We start from the raw sequence: 22797 nt of genomic DNA, 5'->3' as shown, positions 1-22797 counted from the left end.
GATAGTTTTTCAAGGTTGGACAAGCTTAATGTTAGCATTTAGCCTAATCCATTTTGTATAGATTTTGGATTTGCTTCATAATGTTAAGCTCTCGGTTTATAATACTACACTACCGAGCAGGACTGTGCTGTTGAATGCAGATTGGAAACTCATCTTTAATCAAAATATGGAAATGTGGACTGTGTTACTAATTTCAGATGATATTTATTTTGTATGTGTGTGAAAGGTCACACCGGTAAGCTTGATGAGGTGTCGTTTTTCTGTTGTGTAATTGAGCTGATGTTTGCATGGTGGCAAATTCATTGTCATTTCCAACCTGGCAAGTTTCAGTTAACTACAGCAACATATTCAAGCTCAGTAGTGCATTATTTTAAACTGAAAACTCAAAGTCACATAGCGAACCTAAACTCCAGCCTGAATTTATTAGGTTTTATACAACAGTTAGTTCTGAAGGCACAATCTGATTGGTTGTATCATTCTGCTGAGCACTGGTTGCTAAGCAAAGACAGAATACAATTGAGCCAATAAGATGGGTGGTGAAATGCTTTACAGATTGCCTGGAGCAAAACAACTTTCAGGTTATCCTGGCAAACATTAAAAAAGCTGAGATGATCCTGATATTGCAACAGTTTTATGGCTCTATAAGCAACAGTGCGGTAAAGTTTGTTTTATATTGGACATTTGTTGGATATTCTACTGTCTTTCCTCGGTTTCTCATGAAGTAAATGTCCAAAAATGACAAACCAACAGAGAACAGACTACCAAATAACATATCTAATGTGATCTGATGTGATTTTACCTTCTTTTATCTGACTATATGGGAAATATATGTTGCACTTTTTACATGTTCCCTTAATGACTAAGGCATTGGTGAACTGCATTTCTGAAACATTATGTTCAGTGAAAAATGTGAACAAATGTAGGTTTGATCATTTTTATTTAATGAGAAATCGAGGAGGAAAGGTTGAATGTCCAGCAATTGTCCAAAATAAAGATACTTTACCACACTGTCCGTCCAATGCCACCTATTTTGGCAAAAGGAATTGCAGATATTAAAGCACATTTGATATAATATTTGGGGATTCTTTGCTTTGCTTTTTAAATTTATTTTGCAGAGCTGCCATATAAAAGCAATAAAACACTCAAGGTCGTGTGTTATTCAGCCTGCGCCTGAATCACTGCCTGATGTTATTTGTGAGAACATACTCCCTCTCTTGTTCTATTGCTTAATAATGGGAGTTACTGTCATGATCTGACCAAATAGGTCAATTGGAGCTTACGTTTTTCTAGTAATCCTCAGTTTCTTAATAGAATGAATCAGGCATTTCTCTGGAAAAGCTAATTTACTAACCCACTATCCTTTAGCTTCTTAGCAATTTGGTCCACTTAAACTGAATTCCAGTTACAGCTCAGATGGGACAGGGCTGGTGGGTGGAAATCCCTTGTCAGGGTGGGTTTGTTGGCCCTCAGTGATGTGAGCACTGAGTGGAGATAAGTGCTGGGCTGGTCGGCAGTACTGCAGTGCTGGGTGCTGGAGGAGCGAGGGCTGCTCGTTCTGTCAGGCTTTAGCACATGACATGTGAACGGACGTAACATGGAGCAGTGAACTTCAGCCCACGCACACACTCGGTACACACTATTCACAGATCAATTACTCCCCTGAAGGGAGAGAGAGAGAGAAAGAAAAAGACAGACAGATAGATTGGTGGATGCTGACATCTCCATGGATCCTCTGATTCACTTGAGTAATGAAATCAGTAATGAAAAACTCTCTCACAGTCATGTCTGTTAGACACATGCGTAATGTCTGATTTTTGATACCATTTCAGTGTGTCTAGATGATTTATATCATCTTATTAGCAGATAATAGGACACTACGCTAACATAGCCAAAAAATGCACCATCTATAGGCTTAGCATTAGTGTAGCACTGCATAATATGGACAAAATACTAGCATTAGTACATACTGTGATTGTGACATGACTTTGAAGAAAATTAGTGAATCAATAATATGATATAGTTAAAGATTGGTAGTTAACTGGTCAAGACATGTTTGGAACCCACATTCTGCTTCTTTAGTTTAGAACTGGAGCAGCAAGGCTAAAATTGCTAACAAACACTAGAACTCAATAGTCACCAAAACAGCCCAAACAATTTCTGTAAAAAAACTATTTGGGTGACTATTGGGTTGACTGTTGACCATTGACTATACTATTCTAGTGTTTAGCTCCACGTGGCCTCAGTTCTCCACTAAAGAAGCAAAATTTGGACTCCACACATCTTAGCTGATTGACTATACATGGAAATTCGCCGAACTATTCCAGTAATTCATCAAAATACCTGCAAAAACACTCATCTGTCACTATGATTGGTCAGGTTGCTCACAGGACACAATAAAAAGATTGTGACTGGTTAGAGAATGCATTTATATATTGCAGTCTTCTACGCTAGCATTACAGCAAAAGCTAATATCACGATAATGATTAACAAGCCACATATGGTGCATCCCTAGCATAGATGTAGAAATAGAATCATTTTTTGTCTCAAATAAATTTCAAGAACTTAAAGAATTCTAATAATTCTGTTTTAATATTAATATTTCACACTGAGGTTAAATGCACTTAATATTTAATCAAATATATCATTGTCTACCCAGTTGTATTTTCACTAAGCTGCTAGCTAGTTCACTCGCAAAGTATGAGTTGACCTCTTCTCTTAGCTGTTGAAGGACATCAGTCAGAAGCAGCGCGACCCGCGGCAGAGGCAGGTGGACCTGCGACGAGCATACATCACCGCCCGATTCACACCCTCCACCCTGCCCGCATTCTTCACCCTTGGCGACCAGCTGGACTACGGTGGGTTTGATAACCGGGCGTTGGAGCCAGGCCAGGAGTACGTCTTCTTCATCCTCGCTGAACTCAACTCCACCACTGGGGTAAGAAGCTGGAGCTTATTGTCTAAGACCAGGTCTTTTACGTTTCTAAGTGATTAGTTTTAGATATAGTAGAACTTAATAAATTGTACAACAAAGGGTCAGTGTAGAGTTGAGTCAGCCCAACATTTCGTGTTGTCTTTTGTTTGTTTTGCAGTGTACATTATAGTTTATAGTTTGTAGTCTATATAGTTTATAGTTTAAACTTTTTGTGTTTTTGAAAACTGTCATTTTGTATTTTTTATTACAGTTAAAACTAGTTTTCAAATTAGTTCGTATTAGTTTTTATTAACATTAATAACCCTGCTACCGTTTGGTTCAATAACAGTTTTCATTGACCATCTTTATTAGTTTTCATTGACCACTTCATTCTCAGGTTTTGTTGTGTTAGTTGGAAGAAATATGAAAAACTTATGTTCTTTTTGTGTCTTTATAGACGTTTTTACTGAGTACCATATGTGTATTAGGGCTGAAAAAATGATACATTATCTCTAATGTCAACAATGAAAAATCAAGGAGAAATATTTTAGTTGTCAAAGATGACTTTACGACTTAACCTGAAGAGTACAGCTGTTCACCTTATACATATGTGAGCAGAGAGCGAAAACAAAGCACAATTATGGCTGAAAATGAAAAAAGAAACAAAGTCTGTGAGAATTTTCTTAAAATAACGATAAGGTAGACACATACAGCATATGCAGGTCTGATATAGGTTCCACAGAAGCACAGTCTGTTGTCTTTGACCACCGGAAAAGAAAACATGCTGGTGTCGATTCTGAAGCAGCAGAACAGTCAGTATTGCTTGTTACTTACTTTAGCTCAAAATGATGGGCTTTAAACAAAATGCCACATTTCTTTTCCATGGTGGTGATTTAGCTCTTAGTGAACAGTACCGTTTGTCAGAACATTTTAAACACAAAGGTATGCAAAAAAAGTCCTCAATGCAGGTGTGAAAGGGTTAATGACTGTACCATCATGTATGCATATTCAGAAAATACTCACCCAGTGCGTTTTCTATACTATAATATCTTCCAGCTCACATTCTGTTAACGCTCCCTGTGCGCCATACTTAGCCTCCTGCTGAATTTCTGTGTTCAGAAGATGTTTGTGGCCAGCCCCTACACTGACCCGGTCATTGCTCCTGACTCGGACCCCCAGCCTCTGGACGCTGGAGATGGCCTCATCTGGGTGGTAGGACCCGTCCTGGCCGTGGTCTTCATCATCTGCATTGTCATTGCTATCCTGCTCTACAAGAAGTAAGTAATGATGGTTGATCGATTTGTAAAATTTATGCTTGGCCAAAAAAAGTTGTGGTCAATGCTGATTATATGGGGCTAAAAATCACATTAACCAATAATATCAGCAAAAATAATTTTAGATTTATTTATTTTAGATTTTAATGTTGTACTTGGATAGTTTTACTTAAACAGTGCTTTACTGAATAAGAATATATTTTTTTTCTTAAACTCAAGCAACAGAACTAAAATAAATATTGTAGCGCTGGGGATGGATCTTTTTTAATCTATAATTTGTCGCTTTTTTTCGTTATTATTTTTCATTAATCCTCTTCAAAGAGACAATTTTTTTGTTTGTAGTAGTAACATCTTATAAGATGTTTTTGTTAGATTAGTTTTAGGTTCAGATTGATCAGCCTGCATTGCTGTAATATAGTTAAACAGAAGGTGCTTTAAATTGGCTTCCCAAGTGGTAAAACCGTTGTATTGTCAGGAGAATGCAGGTTCAAATCCCAGTTAATTATCAGTGCAATGTGGGCAGCCTTTTCTCCAGCACGGATAAAACCAGGGGTCATCAATATCGGCAGATATTATCGGCTAACCGAAATATAGTTGGGCCCTATCAGAATTGTGTACATTAAGGCCAAATCTAATTTCTTAGTTTTACCTCTACCCCTTTTTTTGGAGTGTCATCTTGCCCCTTAGATCGGAGTTACAAGTTGTAGTGGTTGAAATCTTCCCCTACGAAATGGGACAACCCTAAATAAAGAAGAACATTGCTTCATTAACAGGCTGCTAGCAGTGCTCTGTAGGCGACCCTGCCAGTCTGCAGTGACAGAGGAGAAGGGTAAAGTTCAGCAACCTCACTGCTGGGCTTTAGTTACATTTAGGGAATCATATGCCCTTAAAAAGGGGTATGACAGTCATTTATTATTATTATTATTATTTATTATCGCCCACCCCTAATTCTTTGGTGCCATGAAGCTGAAGTCAAATATTCCCCAGCTTCTGGTTCAGATTTTCCTGTACCACCTTAAATGGTAAAAAAGTTTAGCTAGCTAGCTACCGTGACATCAGCACACTACTAGCAATTTTTAATGCTTGTTATGAAAAAAGGCCCATAATACATTGAAAAGGCATTAATCTAAGATAATACAATGGTTATCATAATTTTTAACAGGGAAAATACTCACATTTGTGAGTTTCTTTGGTCACTTTTTTTTTCTCATAACACTCAGTTTGGAGTGTGCCTCTGAAAAACCTCTGTTTGGAACTTCGCCATACCCCTCTGTCTCAACAAAAATCGGGACACACTACGCCCAGACGCAAACATGCAAAATGAAGGGGTAAGGGTTAAAGGGTGAAATGGGATTGGGCCTAACAGTTGTATTCGTTGTTTTCATAAGTGTTTAGGTTCTCTCTGTTTTAGTTCAGCATTTTCAGCTGCAGGGGAGGCTGATTACATTAGAGAAGAATTGCCAGATTTAGCTGATTTATCAAACAAGTGAATTGAATGAAGGAATAAGTGAATACATGAACGAGATGTGGGTCAGAATGAGGGGAATAAGAAGTGCTGGGTTAGAGTGGTAGAAGAATGCAGCTCCAGTCTGACGGGGGGAATGTAAAAGCTGTGATTAAATATGTAACATGCTGCTATTTTGGGAGCGGAAGATAATAGTATTGGAGAAAAAAAAAAAGATTAAATGATATCAGGAGATAATGGAACAGCAGCCAAACGGCAGCTCTATTTAAGGGGAAAAAAGCCCACAAGTCGGAACGCAAAGTGAGCACGATATAATGACTTTCAAGCAGCAGCAGAACTGAGAGCCGACATTTGCGGCACTGTTTAATGTTTTTCTCCACCTTTACTGAGAATGAAAACAATTATATTCGCCCGGGGAAGAGCACACACCTGTCTCTGCTTGGCTGGAGCTCTGAATTGGCAGAATCATCTCGGACAGGGAGATATTTTCGCCTGCCAAATTACTAGCATGACCTTGCCTGTCCGTTCTGGCAGATATGATACTGTTCAAACATTAAAATCAACATTCTAACTACTTCACCAAAATAAAATCAGATTGGCTGCAGATTGGCTACGTCAAAATACCTGTTACCCTTTACATTGTATGTACATGGGAAAAAGTCTGGTTCCACTGACCTACATTAAAAGTAAAGTAGGTTATTTGAGGATATGAGATTTTCCAACAACAGCGATATATATATATATATGCAGGTTAAATAATTAGTAGGAAACAAACAAATATATTGTTTATTGCTTTATATATAAATATATACACACACACATCTTCTAAGCCGCTTCTCCTTCTGGGTCGCGGGGGGTGCTGGAGCCTATCCTAGCTGTCATCGGGCGGAAGGCAGGATACACCCTGGACAGGTTGCCAGTCCATCGCAGGGCATATATATATATATATATATATATATATATATATATATATATATATATATATATATATATATATATATATATATTGCTGTTGGATTTTACAAGAGCTTATAAAAGAAGGAAAACCAATCTTAACTTTTGATAGAAATTAATGCAGAATCAATTCATTCCCAGTACTTTTGGACCATTTCTGCTTGTCTGTTAATTTTGACACAGTATAAAAGACAATAGCTGAATAGCCTTGAGAATTAATGCTAATTAATAATAAAAATTAAATTAATATCCAGAATGAGATGTGATGATCAAATCTCAAGGCAGATATATTAACAAAAAATATTGTATATATTGAAAACTGATCCATATCTCATTCATTCATTCATGTATATATGAGCACTGAAACCGTCACTATCAGATAAGCAGTGTTTAAAGCTTTCATCTTTGAGATCAAATCAAGCTGTACTGTTGCTTCAGATCTAAAGTTTCTAGTTTATAATGTTTAAATGCACATTGTGCTAATGATATATATTTATACTGTACAGAAAATGACAATGGTATTAATATGACAAGTGACAGGTGATTCCAAACTCTTTAGCAGTAGCGTAAATCTACCCGTGAGCCTGACTGCTCTGAGAGCCGCTTCCATTTAGTCCGGAACCGTCTACTCCCTCAGGGCCCGGAGTTAAACGGTCCCCCGATGGAGCGCGCCGTTATCTGCAGGAGGTGTCATGTAGCCTGTGCATACAAATGCATAATATTGATTTTTCTTCTTTCTTTCTCTCCCTGTTTCCTGTCTCTCCCTCTGTCCTTCTTCACTGTCTCTCCTTATGTCCCCTGCCGCTCTCTCTCCCTCTGTCCCCCTCCACTATCTGTCCCTCTGTTCTCCTTAACTGTCTCTCCCTCTGTCCCCCTCCACTATCTATCTCTCTCTCCCCCCGCCACTATCTCTCCCTCTGTCCCCCTCCACTATCTCTCCCTCTGTCCTCCTTCACTGTCTCTCCCTCTGTCCTCCTCCACTGTCTCTCCCTCTGTCTTCCTTCACTGTCTCTCCTTCTGTCCCCCTCCATCGTCTCTCATTCTGTTCCTCATCACTATATCTACCTCTCTCCTTCTCTACTATCTCTCCCTCTGTCCCCTCCACCATCTCTCCTTCTGTCCCCCTCTGTCCCCTGCACCATCTGTCCCTCTGTCCGCTTTAATTCACTCTTTTTCTGTCTGCATCTCTCTTTTGCCCTTCTCTCTCTTTATCTCTCTCTCTTTGTCCCACTTTCTCCTTTTTGTCTGTTTCTCTCCTTAAATATCTTGCTCTCTTTCTCACTGTCTCTCCCCATTCTCTCCTTTTCCCTGTTTCTCTTTTATCTATCTATATATCCTTTTCTCTTCTTGCCCCCACCCCCACCCCCTCGCTCGTATTTTTGCGCTCCCTCCTGCGGCGATGTGTTCTGCGGGGATTTCAGTAAACCGGACAGGTAAGTCAGTGCTGTGCTCTAATTGCCGATGGGAGATTACAGTATTTATTCTGGAGGGAGAAAATCTTCAATCTCAGACACTGAAACCTGCTAATGGGGAAACGGCATGGCTAATAATAGTCCAATTGGCTTTCTGTTATATAACATTTAGCAGATAGCGGCTGGAACTGCTATTAATTGCCAGTTTATGCTTGCAGATTGCATATATTGATTCCTGTGCCCTGAGTCTAGTTAAGGCCCTGAGTTTGTGCGTGGGTGTTTTTTTTGTGTGCTGTGTGTATTGCTGCTCATTAGCAAGCGCAAGGACTCGGAGCCGGGCACCAAGTGTTTACTGAACAACGCTGAAATGATGGCTCATCACCCCACCGACCCCGTCGAGATGAGACGCATCAACTTCCAGACGCCAGGCTCGTAAACACACACACACTTCCACACATTTAATAGACACACTCATGCATATGGACACACACGCTCTGTGACCCTGCACATATGTGGAGAGAACACTGGGGCTTTGTATAGAAGCGATGGTGAAAATGAAGAACGACCTGCAGGGTCAGCCACTGTCCTTCAGCAGCTAAAGGAGGAAAAGATCAGCACAGCCATAGACCCCATTATAGCTTTACACTGCAGAGAGAGAGAAGAGAGAGGAAAAGAGCGATTGGTCTTTACATTTAAACGACTGCATTCTAGGGATATCCTGATCTAGTTTTTTGCCGCTTGATCCGATGTTGAGTATTGGCCAATTCAAAGTATTCCAATACCGTCAGACATAGAGTAACATGCACTCAATAATCCGATCATAATCGGATTTCTGCAGTTATCTGATTATTCAAATGGTCATGTAAACACCATACTCCGATCTAGAAATCCGGTTAAGAAATCTGATAAAGAGAGCTGGATTTTAGCTCAGTCATAAGATTTCACAGGGCATGTAAACTTGATTTGGTGCAGAAACCAAACATGAAATAAAGGATTTAAATGTTCTTCATCTTCTAGATGATATATGTTTGTATTTTCAGGTAAAGTGACTCAATGTTTAAAAAAAAAACTGCGGCATGAAGTTCATGTTTTACGTAAAGTTTGCGTCACGTCTTCTTCTGTGAATTTATTGGCTGGTTGGAAAGCTGAAATCCGATTACTGCCGGACTCATGTAGACCCAGAGTTTGCCATTATCATTATTCAAGTGCATTTAAACGCTTCGATCGGATTACTGACAAAATCAGATTTTCTGCAGTTATCGGGTTATTTAGTGCATATAAACGCATTCGTTGTTGAGTATCGGCCAATTCAAAGTATTTCAGTGCCATCACACATAGAGTATGTTTACATGCACTCAAAAATCTGATCGTAATCGAATTTTTGCAGTTATCTGATTATTCAAATGGTCATGTAAACAGCATACTCCGATCTAGAAATCCGATTAAGAAATCCAATAAAGAGAGCTGGATTTTGTGCATGTGCAGAAACCGACCAAAAAATAAGCACACAGCGTTGCCGCAAGATGGCAGCAAAACACTTTTGGAGCGACGATGAAACCAATTACATGCTTGACGAAATAAAGGATTTAAATATTCTTTATTTTCTAGATGATGTATGTTCACATTGTCAGGTAAAGTGGCATGATATTTTTTTTAAAAAGCCATTATCTGATTAGTCAAGTGCATGTAAATGCGTTGATCGGATAACTGTCAAAATTTTCTGCAATTTTCTAAAATTTAAAATCCCAAAGGTTTTATATCATGAGGAAGAATTTCAACTGGTATACCGGACAAGCTGTAAAATAGCTTCACACTGCAGGCATTTAGATCTCCTTAACTTATAAAAACATAACTCAGTGCTGCAGGTTGTAAATAATGCCTGTTTATAGCTTAATATAGCTGATAGTCGAAACTGATCCAAAACATCTGTCTGCAGTAGCTCTGATTCTCATCCTTTGGACAGGATCAGGATATTCATACCACATCTGTTTACCCTGATTATTACAACCAGGTTAGAAATTAGCTTCTTACTGTGACCTGTCCTAAGTAATCGTTTCTTTAAATGTTAAAAACCACCAGAGAATCATCAGTGTGACATCATACACCACCTACTCCTCAAAGAGCCCTATGCATTATTCAGCAGCTTGTAATATGCATAATATTTAACTATTAATTAGCCTCTTAGTATGCATACTCTTCAGCAGTGCCCGTATTATCATCTCAGAATTACACAGCCCAGATAGCCTGATTTTTCTTGTCGCTTATTCAACCAGATAGCCAACAAGTCATTTAACAAACAGACCTATTTGTCTGTACCGAAAACCTCTTATAGTTCAGTCCTGCAGCAAAAATGCTGTTGAAATCATCTGTTCAGAAATTGTTGTGAAAAGAAAATAAGGTCATTATATATATATATATATATATATATATATATATATATATACACACATATATATATATATATATATATATATATATATATATAATAATTATATATGTAATATAGTTTGTTCAACTCTTCCTCTCTTTGCTCATGTCTATTAATCTTGTAAATACCACATTTTCTATGTTCTATTGTTTTCTTATGTTTATTGTTTAGTATTAATTGCTTTGCCAATTATGTGACTTGTAATACTCATTCCAAAAAAGCAATATTAAACAGAAGAGAACAGCGAAAAGAGAGATAAAATAAGGGAGAATGGAAAGGAAAGGAGAAAGGAGAGAATATGGGGAAAGGGAGAGAAAAGGGCAGAAGGAGGGAGACAGAGGCAAAAGAAAAAGAAGAGCAGAGTGGAGAGAGAGAGAGCAGGCTTGAGCGTTTTTAATTAAATCTGACCTTTAGAGTTGGTGCAGAAGCATTAATTGACACTCGACATAAACAGATATTTGTGTCACAGCGTGATAAACACTGTCCACTGCAGGAGGCACTGCGCTGTTTTCTGGACAGGAGGGCCAGATGTACATATGAGCACAGGCGCAAATTGTGCCTTAATGTAACTGCAGTATACAACCTCAACACACCTGTATTTAACGTTCAGTTGTCTAATGGGTGCCTACCACATTAGACAATGCAAAGACGGAGCAGTAGATGCATACAGATGCAGATCTTGTCCGTCTAGAAGGTGTGTACACAGGTGGAGCGTGGCAGAGTTTGTACAGTTTGAAATCCAGTGGGAAACAATATTTGGACCAGAAACAAAGAAATATGGGCCATCGAAAGAGGTTTTGGCGATTGCCATATACAGGGTCGAACAGACAGCAGCCACGAAGGCAAAGAAGTCATATAGAACGGGAAAAGAGTATATAGCATCGCTACTGTCCTCCATTTTCATCCATCTTCTGCCTGCGCGTTTCTGTTGGTTGACAGGCCTCCACGTCAGAATGCGTTGCAGCAAAAGTTGAAATGGTTTGAACTTTTTTGACGCTCAACGAAGTGTCTTTTAACTGCATACAGACATGTTTCTAGTCTGACAGAGCTGATGCAGCATCCTAACTGAAATACAGTGGAGGATTGCGTTTCTGACGCTGCATCAGCTTCTAGAGTGTAGGTACCTTAAGACTGCAGCTTATTATGCAAACTGTGTAGCTCCGCCCACTAACTGTTCCAAGTTTAAGAGAAGCAGTGAAATCAAGCAGAGACAAAACAGAAAATGAAAGTTCAGTGATGAGATGGCAGTGATAAGAAATGTTCTTATCCCACCAAAACATTCAACAGAGGTGTTAGGAACGTAGAGGTTTTTACACAATAACATGAATTGTGTGCACATATTGCAGCTGCTTCATGCCACTGTTTTTCTTAAAGCAAGTCTCCCACCACCATGCTTTTGAGTCCCTAACGCAAATTTACAACTCGTTTTAAAAGCCAGAGAAAATTACAAACAAAACCGACTGCCTCATTTTTGCCGAGCACACAGCCCATAAATGGTGTGTTTAGGTTTGTGGACCAGTTTCGTACATAAAACAGGATGTGTCTGATTTACGTCTGATACTGACACGAAAAGATTATTATAAAATGGATAGTTTCGGTCCTAAAATCTGATTGGCTGAGCAGCATTCAAACCCACTTATGTTCTTAACTAGAACTAGGCAGGTCAGCTAGCTAACAGGCTAAAAGAGAGCAGCCTAAACAACTCCACCATTTATATCACAGGCTTGAATTAAAGTATTTAGGGTATGATTAACTGTAGAATGGCAGTATAAAAGTCTAAAAAATGTCACTTGAATGTCTGATGCTTCAAATGTTCATGTTTCACTCAGAAGTAGCATCAAACCCAGGCTGAATCCCAAACGGCTCCAATAACCTACATAGTGGTTGGTATAGTGTAGCGAATAACACCTCTGCCTTCTACGCTGTAGAGTGGGGTTCAATCCCCGCCTGGGTGAGCACCCTACACTATACCAATAACAGTTCTTGGGCAAGACTCCTAACACTACCTTCACCTACCTGTGTAAAATGATCAAATTGTAAGTCGCTCTGGATAAGAGTGTCTGCCAAATGCTGTAAATGTAAAATGTAAACATAGTATGGTAAGAAAGTTTAGAAATTCTAGCCTCTACAGCCAAATAGTGCATCGTTTATCAATATGGATGTGGCTGAGTGCCGAGTTACTATTTCTTAGCTGTATTGTGCACCGTTGGGCTGCAGGATCCAGTATTTAAATTCCTATGTAGTGCACTAAGTAGGGAGCAGGGAGCTATTGAGATTCAGCCCTAGCGTGAGAAGAGGGGCGCCACTGGATTGGTGCTAAATAAGACTTGTAGTGGTCATTTGTGACCAAAAAGTACTAACAACGTGAAAGTTTTTGCATTAAACAGCGTTGTTTTATCATGTGTACATTGTTACACGACAAAAAGTAAAAAAAAATCATGAAATGACCGCAACGTTCAGGGATGGAGGACTGAATGCTCTTTTCATTCAGCAGTGCATGGTTGCTTGGCAACGACAAAGTTAAGTACTCTAAAGGAATGACATTACTTATGTCGATTATCATTAATAGTAACAAATTCTTTTCTGATAAGTCGTGTATTTTATCATATTTTGTGTTGGCTGCCATTTTATAAAAGCAGTAAGCCACTTGAGGCTGTGTGTTACTGTGATTTTATCACAGGGAAGAACACCCTTCCCATGACAAAATGGCAGTAACGCACAGCCTCTCGTGGCTTTTTGCTTTAGTACATCACTCCCATAGTGCTTTGCTGTTTTTAACTGAAATATCTCATCAGTGCTCTGTGTGTAAGAGTTTAATTGATGTTTATTCGTAGTCCACTATCACACTACAGCTACAGCACGGTGAAGTTTATTCAGGCTGTGAAAATGTGTCTCTTTTTTAACACCAAAATCCCAAATGCCTATAAATCTGCTGCAGTTGGCATAAACTCCCGCCAAAAAGACGCCAAAAATTGCTCCATTGATTTTGAACAGGATTTTTTTCTCCATTACACTCACTCTTTCTCTTACTCACTCGCTCTCTTTCTCACTCACTCTCTCTCTACCTCTCTTTCCTTCTGTTCCTTTTGTTCCCTTAAGCTCTCTCTTTTTTGTTTTGCACGTTCCCTCTCGCTTTTTCTCTTCCAAAGACTCACTCATGTTCTTCTTTTCTTTCTCTCTCTCCCTTCATTTTCCTTTTCCTCCTCTCACATTCTGTCTCTCTCTTTGCTTCTCTCTCCTTTCTTTCTCATGCTCTGTCTTTCCTCTTTCATATGTTCTCTTTCTCTCTCTCCCATTTGTCTTTCTTAAGCTTTCTCTATCATTCTCACTTTGTCATGTTCTCTCTCTTTCTTTCTCTCTCTCTCTCTACCTCTTTCCTTCTGTTCCTTTTGTTCCCTTAAGCTCTCTCACTTTTTTCTACTTTATACATTCTCCCTTGCTCTTTTTTCTCATCCAAAGACTCACACATGTTCTTTCTTTCTCTCTCCCTTCATTTTCCTTTTCCTACTCTCTCTCTCTCTCTCTCACACATTGTCTTTCTCACTTATTCTCACTTTTGTCATGTTCTCTCTGCCTCTTTCTTTCTCTCTACCTCTCTTTCCTACTGTTCCTTTTGTTCCCTTAAGCTCTCACTTTTTTCTCTTTCAAAAACGTTTCTTTTCTTTCTCTCTCTACCTTCATTTTCCTTTTTCTTCTCTCTCTCTCTCTCTTGCTCTCACATTCTGTCTTTCCCTCACTCTTTCCCTCTGTCTTTCCTTTCTATCTCATGCTCTCTCTTTCCTCTTTCTGATGTTCTCTCTTTGTCTCTCCTTTGTCTTAAGCTTTCTCACTCATTCTCACTCTGTCATGTTCTCTCTTTCTCTCTCTCTCTCTCGCGCTCTCTCTTCCTGAAACAAAATGTCCGTTTCTCAGGAGGTGTGCTCATTTATGATTCATAGCTGTGAGATCGCACCTGCCTGGATGAAAGTCTAGATCCGTCCTCCAGCGCCCACCCACCACCTCCCCAGCCTGTGTGTTCTTCTCCTCTCTCTCTCTCTCTCTCCCTCGCTCTCTCTCTCTCTCACACACACACACACACATGTAGAGGAGTAAGGGGTGACACTCCTCCGTTCTCACTCGCTCTTGTTCTATTTCAGTCCACACACACACACCACACAGACACAGTAAAGCACTCGTTAGCTCAGCTGATCTTCTGACTAATGGAGATTCTGGCTTGTTCTCCTCTCCCTCCTGCACCCTCCTTTGACCTTTGACCCCCTGCAGGTATGATGAGTCACCCCCCCATCCCCATCTCGGAGCTGGCAGAACACACAGAGCTTCTGAAGGCCAACGATAACCTGCGGCTCTCCCAGGAGTACGAGGTGACTAATGAGACAGAGAGAGAGAGGGAGAGAGGGAGGGGGGTGAGAGAGCAGGGGGCAGACAGAGAATGGGAAGAGTCTGGAGAGACAAAGGAGAGGGGCAGAAAGAAAGAGAGAGGCAGAGAGAAAGAGAGAGATACAGGGAAAGAGAGAGGCAGAGAGTGAACTAAGGGACAGAGAGAGGGGAGAGAAATGAGAGAAGCACAGAGAGAAAGAGATGATGAGGAGAAAGGGATGATGAGAGAGAGAAAGTGACAGATTAAATAAGGAAAGAAATAGAAAGGAGAGATTGCGAGAGAATAAAAAAGATTGAAAAAGTTTGTGCAAGAGAGAGAGATGGTGGGTAGAGAGAGAACAAGACAGGAGCCAGAGAGAAAAACAAAGAGAGAAAAATGATGGGGATATAGAAAGTGATGGGGTAGATGGGAGGAGAGAGAGTGAGAGAGAGAGACAGAGTAGAAAGGAGAGAGTAAAGATAGAGAGAGGGTAAAAGAGAGACAAGGAACACAGAGAGAGAAAGAAAATAACAGATTGAAAAAGAAGATGAGTTGCAAGATAATTAAAAAGAGTTTGAAAAGCACGAGAGAAAGAAAGAGAGGAGCAGATAGAGACAAAGATGGGAGAAGGCAATAGGGATAGAAAAGAGAGGAGAGAGAGATAAGGGAAAGATGGGTGAAGGAGATAGTAGGATAAATGAGATAGGAGAGATAATGGGGAGGAAGAGAGTTAGAAAAGAGAAAAGGGAATAGAAAAGAGGGTGTGGAGAAAGAAAGGGGCATAGAGAGGGAGATTTGAGGAAGAAGAAGAAATAGAGATGACAGGAGAGAGAGGAAGAGAGAGATGATACAGAAAGAAAGAAAGATGAGGGAGAGAGATACACATGATAGAGAGAAAGAGGAGCAGAGAGAAGGACGTGAGAAAACAACAGATTAAAAAAGAAAAGAGATTGTATTGCGAGACAATAAAAAATAGATTGAAAAAGTAAGAGATGATTGGGGAAGAGAGAGAAATGATAGGAGACAGGGAGTTATGGGGCTAGAAAAGAGAGAAGGGGGGTCAAAGGAGAGGAGATATGGTGGAAAAAGGAAGAAAAGAGGGAGAAGAGAGAGAGATGAGGAAAAGAGAGAGTAAAAAACAGAAAAAGATAGGTTTTAAAAAGAAAAGTCACGAAAGAGGAGAGATTGTGAGAGAATAAAACCAGAGAGCATGCATGATAGACTGGAAGAACAATAAGAAAGAAATTAGAGTTTGAAAAAAAGAAACTGAATGGAGAGAGAAAGAAGTAGATGGTGAGAGACGAGAGAGAGAGGGGTAAGAGAGACATAAAAGTTTTTAAAATGTGAATGAGAGAAAAAGATAGGTCAAGTGAGGCTGAAAGAAAGCAGGGAGAGAAAAAAAGAGCACATGGAAAAAGGAAAGATGACTTGAAGAGAGTGAGGAGGAGAGTCTGAGAGAGAATAAAGAAGATAAGAAGAAGGAGTGAGCGAATGAGAGAGATGGAGCAAGGCCGAGAAAATTAGTGAAAGAAAGCAGGACGAGGAGCAAGAGAGTGCATGCTGGTAAAAGGAGAGAGAGAAGAAGAATAAAAGAAAGAAATATATAAAAAAAAAGAGTTAACAAGAGAGACGGAGCGAGGCAGAGAGAATTAAAGTAAGAAAGCAGGATGAGAAGAAAGAGGGTGCATGTTGGTGAAAGGGGAGAGAGAGTGAGAGAGAGAGCTGGTCATAAAATCCAAGGTGACCTTGCTGAAGCTCATCACAGGCAGCCGTCTTGCTGTAGCTGAGAGCCTGTGGAAGTGCTGCATTATACAGCTGATGTTTTATTGAGGACTAGCTGTGAGCAGTTTTGCTCATCAGGGAGGAAAAACAGCAATAATACACTGTCTCTCGTCCGAGTGAGTCAACGTTAGCTGTCCGTTTGGCTTGGAGAGAACAAATCAGCGAGGCTCGGCCAAACGCCGCTCCCCTTGTAGCGCTGTTCTATCCTTTTCAAGCCCATAATTGTGGGAGTAAATTGTTTTTATTGTTGCTTTTCCCTCTTTGTCACAGTCCATCGATCCTGGCCAACAGTTCACGTGGGAGCACTCCAACCTGGAAGTGAACAAACCAAAGAACCGCTATGCTAATGTCATCGCCTATGACCACACCAGGGTCATCCTTGCACCGGTTGACGGTACGGCAGAGACGGACATCTACAGCTATATGGAATAGATTGACAAAACTTTCCCTTTACTCCAAATGTTCAGTCAGCATTTGTTTTTGTTTTCTTGCAGTTAGTTTTACCCTTGGTATCACTGTTGAGTAAGTGCCAACCTGTAGACACAGTAAAAATACCGTGAAATAGTGAGTGACCTCCCACGCAGTTCTTTGTAATATTCTTGTTTCAGTATGTAGTTTCTGTTTGACTTAACTTCAAACTTTTGTATTACTTCTCTAATTTGAAGACCCACCAAAATCCCTTCTTTGATCAGTTATCCTGGGAAACTTATTCTTGACATACATTAATACAGCATTGTTTTGATCTACTGCCTTGACAGATTTCTTCCTCATCCAAATTTATAATACTATAAATGCTTTGGATCAAAGGCATACTACCAGTCTTGGTTGTTAGCCTCTTAGGGCGTTTTTACACTTGTCTCGAATACTTGAATCCGCACCCAGGACCGATTCTGGGCTCGTTTGGCTGTGGGGCCAATCGATTGCACAATTCCATTTATCACTTTTCCGTGCACTAGCTTAATCCGTTTGCTGCTTTTTATTATTTTCGTTGGATACAAACACTCAAGCAGTGAAGAGGCATTCTGTCTCCACTGTCCACAACACTCCTTTCCCTGCCATCATGAAACTTGAAAAGTGAAGTGACACAATAAGTCGTAGCAGTCACATTACAAAATGACACAACCCCACACGTGGAGTGGACTGCACCGGAGTTCACCAGAAGTGAACCCCAGATCTCCGATTTCAGGAGGGCTAGAGATTGGTTCTTTGGACCACTCCTGGGCTTGAAAACAAATTTAACACTCGACCAAATTTACTGAACCTGTAGGGCAAACTGTCCTGGATCTGGAAAAAACTCTAGTGTGCAAATGCTCTTACTGCAGTTTAGCAAAACTAAAGACACCAAGTGTGAGAGCAGATTTGAATTCACTCATACCTCATTTGGTGAGGACCAATCAAGTTTTCTCTTTAGCTCGGTTCAGTAAGTGTGAACACTCCACTTGTACTCTTAAAGATAACCAGCAAAAACTGCAGCTCTCAGTACACTTCAAAGAGAACGCTTGTTCAGTTTGCAGCTAGTGGAAACACATTTTTACGATGGTCTGCACCAAATGATCGTCTTTTTCTAGCGGCACATCAGTGCTGTACTGTCAGCGTATTCTGCCTGCTTGAACAATTAACTCTTGATAGATGTTCCTGCAGCACGAGCTGCTCCTAATAATGGCAGACGAGCAATGAAATAACAGCAAAGCAGTGCATTTGATTTTGGCACATGGGTCATGGAGCATATGTTTGGCCAAGCATCAGCAACCTGATCAAACGGTTAAATTAAAACTGGTTCAAACCTGGTTAAATTGACAAACTGACAAACCATTAAGTCATAAAAAAATGCAGAGAGAAGTGTGGATTATTATTATAGCTTTGATTGTGATTCACATGTGTTCAGCATCTCTATTTTAATACAAATAGGTGTAGCATAATTCATTTAAATCTGGATTATATATAGTGATAGCATAGTGAACGTTAAATGTTCAGTTTTTGGCTCTAATGTGAACACAAGACAGCACTTGTATCCCAGACACATTTCAATGTGTAATTTGGTGCACTTGCAATGTGAAACCAACCAAACCAAATGAAAAAGATACAATGTCAACAAAGACCCAAACTCTGGTTTGGACTTTAGAAAAGGTGTGAATACAAACTGAACTGACTTAAAAATGATGGTTCTTCAAGGGTTCACTTTTAGTAAAGAAAATGGTTCTATATAGAACCATGAACACTCAAAGAACTCTTTGCATGATTAAAGTGTTCTTTGCATCGTGAAAGAGTTCTTCAGAATGTGCTGAAGATGGTTCTATATAGAACCTTTTTAAAATGGATTTTATATAGCAACAAAAAGGGATCCTCTATTGCTACGATGTCAAGCTTGTAACAATAGAACACGTTCTCCATCAATCTGAAGAACCCTTTCATGATGCAAAGAACCCTTTAATCATGTGTAGCGTTCTTTGAGTGTTCATGATTCTATATAAAACCATATTCTTTATAAAAAAAAAACCTTGAAGGTCTTTTTTTAAGTGTGTACATAAAGGGAAAACTGTGTAAATTGGATTAATCAGCAAATTATACCCTTAATACATTATATACCCTTATAGCAGCAGCAGGAATGGTCCCTTCAGGTTTCTGACCATTAAATCTTTTATGAACTGGAATACAGAAGTATACTGCTGCTCTCTTCATCAGCTTTATAGCAAATGCTGTGAAGTCAAAGAACTATCATCTTTGAAATTGTTGCTCCGTGTTTGAGCAGAACTGCCGCACTATAAAGTTTCTGTCTTTAAACTGGAGCTGGCCTCGCAGAGATGAAACCCATGTGCGCACATTTGATAAGAGAATTTTAAGGACCACACTTGGCTAATGGTGCTGTATTTATCTTAAGCTTCTTCTTTTTGTTTAGTGGCTGTCTGGGCGAATGCAAACCTAGATTGGATTCGGCTGGTATAGGGCTGAGCGCTCTGTGACCCACATCACTGCTAATCCTGGACCGAAACGACTCCCTGTTTGACGCCTAGCGCACCATGTAGGGTGCAAAAGCCATTAGCCATTAAGTCCTCTACTCTATGATGCACTAAAAGTCAAAAAGGGAGCCATTTTGGCTCCAGCCCAGTTGGAATAAATAATATGCTGTCGATGGAGATGCATTTTAATTTAAGATCAAGAGAGAGGCACAGTGCGTGTCTTTTCATATTTACACAGCTATCAATGCCAATTATGTCTCTCTCTTATCATTATAGAAAAAAAATCAGACAGCAGTAGCATAATTTTCTTTAAATGTTTATTTAATGGTCTCACGACAGCACACACGTTTTGGCAAATGGCCTTTCTCAGAGTGAAACCATGAAACAAACATTTAAAGGGGCCATAATCTACATTTTTCCTATTTTATTTTTTTCCCTGAGGTCCGCTTATGACATTTGTGTGGTTTTATGTTCCAAAAATGGTCATAATTAATTAGTAAAGTAAACAGGCTGTGCTTTTAAGACTGTGAACATGTAAATCCCCTCTGCTCTGATTGGTTTGGATTGACACACTTCTTATAACTGTTGCCTTAATGGGCAGTGCTAGACTGCTGTAGGCTGAAGAGGTGGATATATGTAAATTAGGGATGTCAGATTATTATGAACAATATTATTAAAATTCGCAAATAATTACATTAGTTTGTGTAGTTAATTATAATGAATCACATTTGTTTGAGCAGTTAGTCATGATTAATGGCGTACATTTATGTAGTTAATCATTATTAATCATATTAGTTTGAGTAGTTAATCGTGATTCATCACATACATTTATGTAATCATGATTAATCATATTAGTTTGAGCAGTTAATTGTAATTAATCATATACATTTATGTAATCATGATTAATCATATTAGTTTATGTACTTAGTCGCGATTAATCACAGTTGTTGTATTTGCTAAATTTACCCACAAAGATTTTTTTTCCATTTAAAAAGAACTGCATTTTGTTATACATGAAACACATGTTCATCAGAAGCATGAAAATCGAATGATTTCCAGAGTGAAAACAGTTTCCAAATTTTATGACTGATAAAGAAAGAGCAACAGTGGCTGCCTGTTTCAATGACTGTATATATCATACAGTACTGTGTAAGTCAGAGACATACATTTATACATTTATTTTAATTCCAGTCAAATAACCAGTAGGTTCAATTTATTTCTTTGGAGATTAGATATAATTTTAGATTAGGTGCAAATTGAGCAAAGAAGCTGCTGGTGTTCTCAGAACAATGGACTGACCACCCCGGAGTCCAGACCCCAACATCACTGAATGTATTTGAGATTACTTGGAACAATATCCCTGCAGATTGCTCCCAAAAACTGCAAGTGGGTCTTTTAAAAAGAATGGAAGCTGTGATAAAGGTAGTGTGGACACACAGTATTGTGTATATCATAATACAGTCAGTGGTTCCAACTCGTCTTGCTCTTGTTCATGCAGCTCATGGATTCTCACAGTGGAGCTTTCTGCTCTGCTGTTGTCTGTGTTAATGTGTTACTCCATAGTTTTCCTGTGAGAACTGTCCAGTGTATTAGCTGAAGTTGCTAAAGGTATCGCATTTAACGTTAGCTGTATTTGAATTAGAAGGCTACAATCATAGATTCTGTCAAAGCAGCATACAGTGTGGTGCAGCTGGGCTTCAGCCTGCATCACTGCAGATGGTCTGACAGGTCAAATCAGGAAAATTCATGAACAGCTGTGAAGAATAGGTGGTTGTAAAAATGTATCACCTTATTAACGCAGTAGCGTTAGGGAATTCAGTTTTCCATGATATGGAAAATTAGATCCAGCATTTTAGAAGTGCTTTCACAAGATGGCTACTACGTTCCTAATCCACTGTCTCTCTGGTTGTCATCAGGCATTATGGGCAGCGATTACATCAACGCAAATTACATCGATGGCTACAGGAAGCAGAACGCGTACATTGCCACCCAGGGTCCGCTGCCAGAAACGTTTGGAGACTTTTGGAGGATGGTGTGGGAGCAGAGAGCAGCGTCTGTAGTTATGATGACCAAACTAGAGGAGAAATCACGGGTGAGACGCAGACAGAGGTTCTTTAATGTGTTATGTGTTAGTGTGGAGCGTGTTGGTGTTGAGTATGATTGTTTGTCTGAGTTTGACAGAGAACTGCTGGTACGTGTGTGTGTGTGTGTAGATGTTTTACTGTGATGTGTAAGAGATGAGGTGTGGAATGAAACATCTGTTTCTGTTAGCAGTGGATGGTGTCTTTGCTCACTGCTATTACAGCAGACAGTTGTTCTACCTGTCTATAGTGTGAGTTCAGTTTTCTGCCTTAGCTGTGTAGATACAGTGGCCTTCGTTCATCAGAGTTGTGGAAGACTCTGATTTGACCATCTTTAATGATGTATGAACTACTGTTCTTCATTCTGAAACAAGTGGCGATTTCAGCATGAATGATAAATCAGATTCAGTGCATGAAATCAAGCGCCTGCCTACCAGCATCTCAGGAGGAAGCCAATTAAAGGCCAATGGCTGTGCCCGAAGGCAGAGTTTGGGGTTGAGCAGTGAGTGTGTGGCACTCCTTACTGTTAAATTACATTACAATTACAATGATTGTGTAAAAATTATTTCAAACAAAATGTGTTTTGTGGGTGGAGTCAGTAGTATAAAACAAAAGTACAATGTAATATGTCTTTAAATGGAACATGCAATAGTTACATCATTTGTTTATATACCAGTGTGCTTGTAAAATGAGTACATCCACAGATTATTAGTAATTTTTTTATTCTTATTATTAGTGTTATAGACAATATTAATAATCATTTGGATGGTTTTATTGCAAATCAAGCATTTACTTCAGGTTGTTCATCTATTACACTATTACACTGTTACACTATTACATCAAATTTACACACATACTCCTACCAGACGTGAGTTTGGCAGAATACTTAGAGAAAGTAGCGATGACTGAATACTGAATACTGTCTTAAATGTATTCAGTAACGTTTTCCAGAACTGTCCATGAAAAAGTAACATATTCAGAATTAATGTAGAATATATTTGAAATACATATTGATGAGGCACATGGGAAAAATGTGCTTTTGTAATTTTTATTTAATTCACACTGTTTCTCACTGTTACTGGTTGACAGTTTTTCACCTATTTTTCTCAACATTATTTTGGCTCTTACAAATCTGACTATAAAGTGGGCAGCTATGATTATCACTTAATAATAACA

At 39.3% G+C, this 22797-nt stretch overlaps 1 protein-coding gene across 1 annotated transcript in view; it reads left to right on the top strand.

The window, feature by feature from the left end:
* Positions 1-22797, top strand: part of LOC118796978 (receptor-type tyrosine-protein phosphatase S-like) — a 217850-nt gene that overhangs the window by 175525 nt on the left and 19528 nt on the right. The window contains exons 22-28 of the mRNA XM_036556159.1: positions 2720-2935; positions 4031-4188; positions 8026-8037; positions 8332-8444; positions 14708-14805; positions 16854-16977; positions 21457-21632. Of these exons, the coding sequence (XP_036412052.1) occupies positions 2720-2935; positions 4031-4188; positions 8026-8037; positions 8332-8444; positions 14708-14805; positions 16854-16977; positions 21457-21632 (897 nt within the window). The remainder of the gene's footprint in view (positions 1-2719; positions 2936-4030; positions 4189-8025; positions 8038-8331; positions 8445-14707; positions 14806-16853; positions 16978-21456; positions 21633-22797) is intronic.

Source organism: Colossoma macropomum, unplaced genomic scaffold (genome assembly GCF_904425465.1).
Source record: "Colossoma macropomum unplaced genomic scaffold, Colossoma_macropomum, whole genome shotgun sequence".
NCBI lineage: Eukaryota > Metazoa > Chordata > Actinopteri > Characiformes > Serrasalmidae > Colossoma > Colossoma macropomum.
Note: the sequence above shows the minus strand (reverse complement) of the source record. Positions and strands in the feature narration are given on the sequence as shown.